At 41.5% G+C, this 10,546-nt stretch overlaps 1 protein-coding gene across 2 annotated transcripts in view; it reads right to left on the reverse strand.

The window, feature by feature from the left end:
* Positions 1-9,877, reverse strand: part of SNX3 (sorting nexin 3) — a 42,221-nt gene extending 32,344 nt beyond the window's left edge. The window contains exon 1 of one of the 2 annotated variants that reach the window (XM_014839042.3): positions 9,136-9,877. In XM_014839042.3, the coding sequence (XP_014694528.1) occupies positions 9,136-9,297 (162 nt within the window). In that variant the 5' untranslated portion in view covers positions 9,298-9,877. The remainder of the gene's footprint in view (positions 1-9,135) is intronic. The other variant, XM_070496622.1, reaches the window with a different exon arrangement.
* Positions 9,878-10,546: the final 669 nt, after the last annotated feature.

A 10,546-nucleotide genomic window follows, 5' to 3' on the forward strand; every position in this document is an offset into this window, starting at 1 on the left:
CACTTCAACAGCATGGGTTCACAGGTTTGGATCCTGGGCACTGACCTACACCACTCGCTGGCCATGCTGTGGTGGTGATCCACACATAAAAAAAGAGGAAGACTGGCAACAGATGTTACCTCAGAGTGAATCTTCCTCAGCAATAAAAGGAAAGAAAGAAATTTAGTTAGGAAAAAATTGATTAGAAATCTTGAGAGAACAAAACCGGGAAAATACATAGATTACAGCTAAGAATCATATCCTAATGTCTAAGCAAAAAGATCTACAATTATTATTTATTTCAATGTAAGTACATCAACATCATCTACCCTCTTAAACTAAGATAAGAATTCTATCAATTTACTATATTGTCCCATTTTGAAAGCTAATATCACAGTTTCTCAATTTTCAACTTAACCCCTTAACCTGGACATTAAACTTACCCATGTCAATAATTCAACCAATACCAATTTAAATATTAAAAATCATTTAATAATGGAATACTGCCATACCATATAGAGGGTTAACATGTAAGAACACAAAACATTAAATGGTGATATGGTACAAGAAAGTATTTCGGGGCTGGAAAATATCTAAACCATGATCCTGGCTAGAACTGACTATGGTTAGTTTTGTCAGGCATCATCAGTTTTGCCACTGGTTTACTGACTGACCCTAAACCACCATGGAACAGCTGCCTATTAGTTTTATCAGCACCAACCAACTTTCTTTCATTCAAAGAAGTTTGTAAAAGGCTTCAAGTGAAAAAATAAGCTTTATAAATTGAAAATCCTTGTGGTTGGCCTTAACACGAACAGTAGATATAATTTAATAACTCACAAAGTTATATTTTTGTCTTTGTAAAAACTGACCCTTTAGAAGGAAAAAAAAGGCATCTAATATTTCATTCAACACCCAGCAACAGGACTATGCTTTAAGATCCTACTGCTATTTGATGAATGTGTAAGGGAAAAAAACCTAACTAGCAATGTTACATTTGACTATCATTTCCTCAATCATTTACTACTGGCATCCTAAGTCAAATAGTTTTTTCATAGTCCCATGTTTTGAAATGCAGATTCCCCAAGTGCTTTGGGTTTCCATTATTTCAATGCTACATAAGCTCTAGACCAGAAATTGGCACTTTTTCTCAAAGGGCAAAACAGTAAATATTTTAGGCTATTCCAACAACTCAACTCTGCTCTTTTAGTGCAAAAGTGTTCATAAATAATAAGTAAACAAACAGAGGTACTGTGTTCCAATAAGACTTTACAAAAACAAGGAAGCCCACAGCTTGCTGATCCCTGTTCCAGATCTATTAGTGTCTTAAGAATGTGCTCAGTTATATATTATGGGTCAATCTCTGGATGTAAATTTAAACAAGACCTGGTGACACACAGATGTATGCCCAGCCAATGAGATTTTATCTACTTTTGTTTCCACCTGAAGATAACCAATAATGTCAAGGCAAAAGAGGAGTGAGATACCGAGAAGCAGACACAGGGAGAGGAGCTCTGAGACTCCTTTGTTCCTCCATATGGATTAAAATTCCCAAACTTACTACAGAACAGAGAAGCTCATCCCACAAAGGCAGAAACGTAAAAAAGCAGAAAGCAAACAAGCTATGGTGGCAGATGTAGAAATAATTTTAGGAAAGTCAAGCAAAGAGAGATGCTACATCAGTGATAAATCAACATCTAGAGAGCAAGGAATTAGAAAGTGACTATTCTAATATTATTACACACAAAGTAATTTTATAAAAATTATTTTGAGTCTTCCTATGATTCTATGGTAAAAGAGACTGATCACACTTATTTTGGTGGCTCAAATTATATACTCCATCATTCCATGTCATCAACTAAAATGCTGGTCCTAAGTAAAACTGCCTACATAGTTTTAAATAGCTATTGAAGGCAAAAAAAAAAAAAAGTTAAGCATCTATTTACAGTACCTCTAACCCAACCTCAATCCCATGGCATACCCCTATCAGATATGCCATGTCTTCATGCCTGCCTCTCTTCTCTACACATCAAAATTAATTCTCAGAAGGAATGAAGCTCATTCGCTTTTAAGATTATCAAAACTAACAGGAGCCCAATTTTATGTCTTACAAATCAAATGAACTTTCTCTAAACTCTGAAATTTCAGGCATTAGCAAAAAAGGGAAAGAACTGAGCCAGCCCTGACGGCCTAATTGTTAAAGTTTGGTGCGCTCTTCAGCAGCCCAGGTTCACTTCCCAGGAGCAGAACTACAACCCTCGTCTGTCAATAGCCATGCTGTGGCAGTGGCTCACACAGAAAAACCAGAAGGACTCACAACTAAAATATACAAGTATGTACTGGGGCTTTGGGGAGGAAAAAGAAGAGAGAGACAGACTGGCAACAAATCTTTTTTCCCAGCAAAAGAAAAATGACTCAATTAAGAGATGATCAGAATGTTGTTAAAACCACAACTTAAAAGGGCCAACCCCAATCACTGATTTGCAGCTGCAGCAAAGCAAAGCACAGTGTCTGGTCTTTCTTTCCTCACAGCTGCCCAGCTAGACTAAATTTCCCAGCTTTCTCTGTTGCTGTATGAGGCAACGGGGCAGGAATATGCCTTCCCCTTTGCTAGAATGTGGATGTGATGTTGGGAGCTGGTAGTCAAGCCACAAGACCAGCCCTACACTGCCCTTGAGACTTCTTCACATGAAAAAAACACAAACTCTCTAGTTTTGATGTCTCTGTGAGAACTGCCCAAACTGTACCCTAATTGATACAACTTTTCTGGCAAGCAAATGTCACATTTTACTACCATGTCCAAATTCCTAGGTTCTAAGTTAAATATTTCTTTAAATAAGTAGGACTTTGGTTGAAAGCTTTAAGTTATTTAATTAAGCAATGAGTAAACAGCAGTACCGAGATTATAGTATTGCTTTTCTTGGACATCAACTTTCTTATCTGATGTTCAAAAAATGCTGGCTTGGGCCAGCCCCAGGGGCCTAGTGGTTAAGTTCGGCATGCTCTGTTTCGGTGGCCCGGGTTTGACTCCAGGTGCAGACCTACACCACTGGTCTGTCAGTGGCCATGCTGTCACAGCAGCTCACAAACAAAAAGAGGAAGATTGGCAATAGATGTTAGCTCAGAGCAAATCATCCTCAGCAAAAAAGAAAGAAAAAAAGAAAAAAAATTGCTGGCTCTGCTTACATAGATAGAAGCAGCATAATATGGTACAAAACATCAAAGTATCTAAAAATAACAATTCAGTACTTGTTCTTTTTTTGGCAAGCATGATTATGAAGGTGAGGAGGGGAAATCTCTATTACAAGGAATCATCAAGATAGCTAAAAGTTAAGCACTTTTAGAATTAACACTTTAAAGATGTAGAGTGGAAATATCGATACAAAGACTGCTTTCTTAAATGGATATATATTTTGTCTTTTCTTATGACTTACTGCCATGATTATTACACAGGGATATAGACATGGATGATGCAAGAGAGGGGGCAAAAAGACCAGGCTTGGCTGAATATAGTCCATGCCTCCTCTTCTTCCCCCAAAGCGTGGCTGTATAGGTCGGCTTGCTTTCAGCTAGTTATCTAAATTCCCTCCCGTCCTAAAGCAGTTTTCAATCTTTGGCAAATCTCATTGGTTTTCCCCTCTACTGTCAAGATATGATATTTTAAAATTTTATTTATTGTAGAATTTGCCCATTTTTTGATCCTATCAAGGCTACCAACGTACACTGTGGCTCCATACATTTTTCAGATACTTCTCTGCTGCCAGTCATTTCTCGGAGACAGAGCATGGTGCAACCAGAAATAATCCTTGCTGCGTATCAGGAAAGTGCCCTTGCTGGGGCGCTTTTTAAACTACCACTTCCCAGATCCCACTCCAACCCAATAAAGAGAGAATCCAGACAGTTTCAAAAGCTCTCCAGGTGATCTGAATGTTCAGTAAGGGTGGAGGAAAAAGCATGGGCTCTGAAGGTCAGGTAATCTAGATTCAAATCCCAGTTTTTCCATTTTAATAGCTGTGACTTTGGGCAAGTTGCTTAACGTTCCTGAACTTCATTTATTCACAAGCGTCTACCATGTGCCAAGCACCGTGCCAGGTACTGAGTAAAGGTGATGATGACCGTCCCTGTCCTCCAGAAGCTTATAATGGAAGATACAGAAACTAAAGGAGGCCGCAGACTAGCACACAATCTTAATCCTAATAAGGCTACAAGGGCAGACAAGAAGGAAATCCAGTCCAGATTCCAGGGATCAGCAGAATCTCTAAAAAGGTGATAGCAACGCTGAGTCCTACTGGACAAGCAATGGTGGCCAGACAAGGCTGCTAAAGGAAGTCTGTTTTTAACAGTGGAGGAAGTGTGTGCAAAGGCTGGATACACGAGAACTCAGCCCATTTGGGAGATACAAGTAGTTTAGTAGGACTGGAGCACAAAATAAGAATGAGGGAAGAACACGAAATGGAGATCAACAGCGACCTCAGCTCCTACATCTGCAAAACAGGGATATTATGTACTCTGCTTAGTTACCTCAAAGATCAAAATATATATATATAGCACAGTGCCTTGAACATAATAGGTACTCAAGTGATAAATCCCCTCACTTTTCAGCTTTAACACACACAGAAGGAAGCTCGCCTTTTAAAAGCATCACTGCCAATCCACACACTCTTTTTTTCTCAGGTCATCTCATCACAGCACAAAATTTAACAGTACGCTCTTTTCAGCTGTTTATTCTTTCTGGGTGCATCTTACCTACTGTAGATTACTGAAGAGTCAATTCCCAGGTCTCAAGGGTGCCAAGATTGGGATTTCCTTCAAAAGGTTCAGACACTTGAGGGTGCCCCAACACTAGGCTGTAGATAACAAAGGTTTTAATGTATTGTTTTAAATTAAATGAACTGCAGCTGTGAAGCAATTCGGACCCAGGACCAGAATACTTCAAATCTATCCCTGGCTCTGACACTAGCTAGATCATTTACTTTGGGTGAGAGACAACCTTCTGCGCCTTGGTTCCCATATCTGTTAAAATGAACAATATAGAACAGAGTCCCTAATAACCCAATATAACAGGGCTACTTTTTAATTGCCACTGCCCTCCTCCCCTATCTTAAGGGGTGGGACAGATAAGAACAGAATCTTCAAAGCAAGCAACATGCCTTTCCTTGATGGAGACTCTGAAGTCAGCTGTAGCTGGCAGCAAAGATGTGTATCAGACAATATCTCATGGCCAATTGATAAAGCTACATACACTCTGCAGATGTCCTCTGGCACCAAAATGCTTTGATTCTTTAAAATATTATTTTGGCCCTTTAATAATACATTGTTATAAATCTTAAAAACAAGTCTAAGAATTAATTTATTTCTCAGCTTCCAATCTGGATATTGACTCCTAATTTAAAATGAGAGGACTCACCCAGAGAACCACCACCAATACAGATTTTGAATTGCTAACACTGTAAGATGCTAGTTTTACTGACGATCTTTCTTGTCAAAATGTCTATTAGCAAACTTTACTACTCAGCTTTATGTTTTAATATGCCTCAATTTCAAAAGGCTACTTTTGTAACTCTGTGAGGTAATGGGTGATGACTACACTTATTGTAGTAATCATTTCATATAGTAAATCATTATGTCACACACCTTAAACAAATACAACACTATATGTCAATTATATCTCAATAAAACTGGAAAAAATACTAGTACAAAGGAAACAGACTAACTCAAAATATGGAGTATTCTGTTCAATACTTTTCATCTTAAATGTGAAATTTACCATGTTCTGAATGCCATAACAACTTCCCACATGAAATCAGACAAAATAAAAATTTAACACATTAAAAAAAAAGCCTACTTAGTTAAGTACTAAACAAGATGGCTTCTTTTTATACCACATTTGTCTCCATGAAAGTACACCTCCATGGCAAGTGGTTTCTTGATAAAAAATCTAACAATTTTAGCAACTCAACTATATATTAACTCAGAAAATGTAGTTAGTTGATCACTAACTTTTAATTTAAAAGATATCTGGATTTAGAAAGAGGTAACTTTTGAGGGCTTATTATGCCCCAGTCACTGTGCTAAAGAGATCTATGTGCATTATCTCATTTAGTTCTCTGCGGTAGGTATTATTATCAGCATACCAATTTTACAGACGGCAAGTGGAGCTTAGATTTTATACCTGACTCTGCTAATAAATCATAAAATCTATTCTTTGAACTCAGAGCTCAAGAAAGATCCTTAACTTCACCCCTGTTTAAATAGTTGTCTCTAGGCACAACAGATTTTAATTAATTCAGAACTCCAGAAAATTAAAGTTACATTATAGCACAAACTTCATAAACAGTGACTGAATTTCCTCTTTAGCCTTCTCTTTAATATGCGAAAATAATTCTAGACCCTGAGCTTTCCTAAACCTTTAATCATTTATGGTGCTCTCTCCTGTACCTACCCATTAGAACAATTTTAAAAAACATTAACAGTGTATCAATTATTTTCAAAAGCCCAGAGATACTAATCAAGTGATCCTAACAGTCTTAAACACTACCCTCAAACCAAAAGATAAATGGAGGCAGGGAAACCTACATTCTAAAGTGCCACCATCCAGATAAAATTACGCTGTGAATTAGAGTAATTTCAATCAGATCTTGTAAAATTGAACATTTTTCTCAAGACCAGAATTAGAGAGTAACTATAAGATAGTTTAAGGGCCCAAACTCTGGAACATAAAATGGTGTGCCACATGGTGAGTTCAATAGCAAAGGGCAGGCAGTAGGGGCTAGGGAGAGCAGCATCAGTATAGAAAAGTAGCAATAAATAAAATTACAAAATGGTTTACCTAATCATCTCACTGGCCATTCTACCTTAATACAAGACAGTAATTACTCTCAAAAATCATACGCTGCTTAACACCTAATATCTTACATGGTGTCCTGAGTTTTAAATTAACACATTACATATTAAGAAAAACCCAAACGGCATTTCATAAGCATTAAAAACTCACATTTTCTTAGCGGGAACCTTCATTTATGACTATGACAGTCATTAACACACAACGAACTGGTTTGTATAATACCAACCCAGTGTAGGTGGAGACTTCTTTAATTCCTTAAGTCATCAATTACTCTTAAGAAGGATTATTTTCTTTAAAATGCAAATGATCATACCATAAACACTATTTTTATGTGTCACATCAGCTATTTGGTAATAAGGTATCAGAAGTATTTTTAAAACAGTTAAATTGGGGCCAGGCTGGTCCACGTAGTGGTTAAGTTCATGCACTCCACTTCAGCGGCCTGGGGTTTGCAGTTGCGATCTTGGGCGTGGACCTACACACAGCTCATCAAGCGACACTGTGGCAGAGTCCCACATACAAAGCAGAGGAAGGCTGGCATGGATGTCAGCTCAGCCGCAATCTTCCTCTAGCAAAAAGAGGAAGATTGGCAACGGATGTTAGCTCAGGGCTAACCTCATCAAAAAAAAAAACACCTAAATCATCATGCTAGAGTCCATTTAATAATCTGCACTCAGCAAGGTAAACACAAAGTTACTAAATAGAGGAAGTGTAGGCAGGAGATTCTGCTTCAGCTGTGTGACAGGAAGTACTAGCTATGGACGTTTAGAAACAGGAATACCAAGTTTTGTTTCAGAACAAGAAATAAAGGAAAATATGCTGGTGAATAAGGGTAAAAGTGGAAGTTCTTTTTAGAGAACGATCTGCCATATATTTAAGACAATCCAACATCATTCCAAAAGTTAAAAAAAAAAAAAAAGCTTCACTTTTTCACTAGGTTTACGTGATAATGTACTTCCCTAGGTATACTGGAGCCTGGATTTTGTAGTTTCAGTATAACAAGACAGCTTATGGCTCACGTTTTACAGATCCGTAGGCAGAGAAGGGTGGCTTGTAACATTTAACTGCTAGTTTCATATCTTCAAGTTTGATGATCATTAAACTTTTTTGGCAACATTAACTACACGATAAGTAAATCATTTTTTAAAAGTGCCAAAGTTTCACAACAATGTGACTGTTCTTCCACTACTGAACTGTACACTTAAAAATAGTTAATATGGTAAATTTTTTGTTTTTTACCCCCCACACAAAAAAGAGCCTAAGTTATTGAGAAATTACACCACTTAAATGTTACCAGTCACTCGTTATGTAAATTTTGATTACTCTAAAGCTAAGTTCTTACGCTTAATTTTTAATAAAGTAGTTATGTCTTTAACAGCTGGATTCGTTTTACGTAACTAATTTCTAAAGATACTTCCGCACACGAGCAAGCTTTTTAATCCCGAACTACAGAGTGAAAGTGAAGCACTATTTCTCAATTAGCATCTTTCAAATCAAGTGAATTACTCATTGCCAACAAATACGAGTTATGAAATTAGGCGAGTGTTTCTACTTCAGCTGATTCCTTCATTCAGTGAAGTGCAAATCTCGAAATTAAGAGCGCAAGATGCCTCAACGAACAGGCTTCTCTGAAAGCAGTTGTAGTTGTGGACTGGGAGGCAGACGACACTCCACCTCCCAGCCGCGAGCCCGACGGAGGCCGAGATCGCCACGGTCGGTCATTTCCAATCACGGTTCCCGCCCGGCTCGGCCCTCCCCAATGTGTCCGGCTTTTGTGAACTCCCATCTAATTCCGTTCAAAAGAGGGGACAACCTAGATTAGCTCGAAAGCTGGAGAAGGGCCTGGAGCAACCGGCTTGGCTCGGCCACCTCTGGGAAAAGTCTCCAGCGAAAGAAAAGTGGGAAGCCTTCAACTTTGTTCGCAAACCCCCCTTTCTCAGTCCCACCTGGCTCCCTTCCCCAGGAGGAAGGGCTGTGTTCTCGAAAGATCCACTCCTTCCCAACTCAAATGTCATTTCCCAGATCAGCTGCTTGAGGGGCAAGCGGCGCTCAACCCACGCCCTCTTGTTCGAGCACCTTCTCCAAGCGCCAGCACTGGGGCTCGGCTCACTCCGCAGCCCCCATCCAAGCCCTACACGAAGAGGGGGTGCCCTGCCCACGACCCCACCCGTGGACAGGGCTGCCCGACCGAGTCGGCCGGGGACTTCTGGCCTGGGCGTCTGGGGCCACCTGAGGGGCTCCGCTCCTGAGTGGTCTGGGGGCGACGAGAGACGGCGGGAGGGGGTCTCTCTACAGGGGAAAGACGGCCTCACCTTGACCCTGATTTCGTAAGTGGTGAAGCGGCCCCGGCCGACCCCCACCGTCTGCGGGTTGCTCACATCGATCTCGAGGAAGTTGCTGGGCGGCCCATAGGCGTCATTCAGGTTCTGCGGCTTGGTGATCAGCCGCCGGGTGTCCGCCACGGTCTCCGCCATTTCGCTGCTGCAGCCGCCGCGGGCTCCCTCCGCCCCCTCCGCGTTCCGCCGCCGCCGCCGCCGCTGCCCGCCGCGGGGACACCGGGCTCGCGCGCAGCGGTCGCGGGGCGAACGAGCACGTAGGGCGGGCGTTCACCCCGTGCGCGAAGCTCCTCCCCGCGCCCCTCCGGCTTCCGCCTCTTGTGCCCTAGAGACAAACACCTGACTCGCCAGAACGCCGCGCCCCGGGAGGCCCGGCTGAGGCGGTGAAGGGGAACTGCGGTCTGCGAGGCGGCGGAGTAGAAGCGAGCTCACGGGACTTGTAGTCGCTAACAGGTTCCGGCCGGACTACAGCGCCCACAATGCACCGGGCGAGCGCGCCGCCGCCGGACTCCTGCCGAGGTGTTGAGAGGACCCAGGGGTCCGGGGGCGGTCGCTTCCTGTCTTTCTGCGTTTGCCTGCGTCTGGAGCGGTGGGAAGAACGCCGGAAACGGTCTTCGCTGCTTTGGGAACTGCGGGGCCAAAAATTAAACGGCGAGATCTTCCCGCAATCGAAACAAAACTGACTCCGCTATCCCTGTGCCAACCTATCTACCGTCTCAGCGTGAACCGCTGAAAATGCCTTTCTAGATAACCATTAACAAATGCTTTAAATGATGATTGTGACATCTGGAGAGTTTCACCATACACGTGTGGGGATTGATAAACTGATAAGTAGGAGAGTGGAATAAAAAACCTCGCGAGATCATAGTACTAAGGTCAAACCGGTTTTGGAGACTGGTCGGTCCTAGAAAAGAGAACAACAGATAATGGATAGGCCGAAACCTGCGTTGAATGCCCTATGTTAGAGTGACCCACGTAGAGGAGGGAAAATTTTCCTTTTTCTCTTTCTAGGTTCTTTGGCTGGTCTAATAATCAAATTGACATAGGGCAGATTAACAGGAGAAAAACAAATTTGATTCCATGTATGGGAGCCCCACAAAGATTATGGGACTCAAGGGCAAGTCCTGCATTTGAGGCTTATGTGCCTTCTTGAGCTAAGGAATGGGATAGGGGCCTGTGGCTTCTAAGGGGAGGAGAGTAATTCACAAGTTGTGAGAAGAGCAGATGTTTGGTAATTAGATGCTTGCCCTGCCTTACAGATAGGTGTTTCAGATAAAAAGTTATCTCTGGAATAGCTCTCTTCCTGGCCCAGGCCCTCTATTTAAATTCTTTTAGGGAGTTAAGGGAGAGGTGAAAGTTTTTCTTGAATCTGCTGGGTCTTGATTGT

Source organism: Equus asinus, chromosome 24 (assembly GCF_041296235.1).
Source record: "Equus asinus isolate D_3611 breed Donkey chromosome 24, EquAss-T2T_v2, whole genome shotgun sequence".
NCBI classification, from domain to species: Eukaryota; Metazoa; Chordata; class Mammalia; order Perissodactyla; family Equidae; genus Equus; species Equus asinus.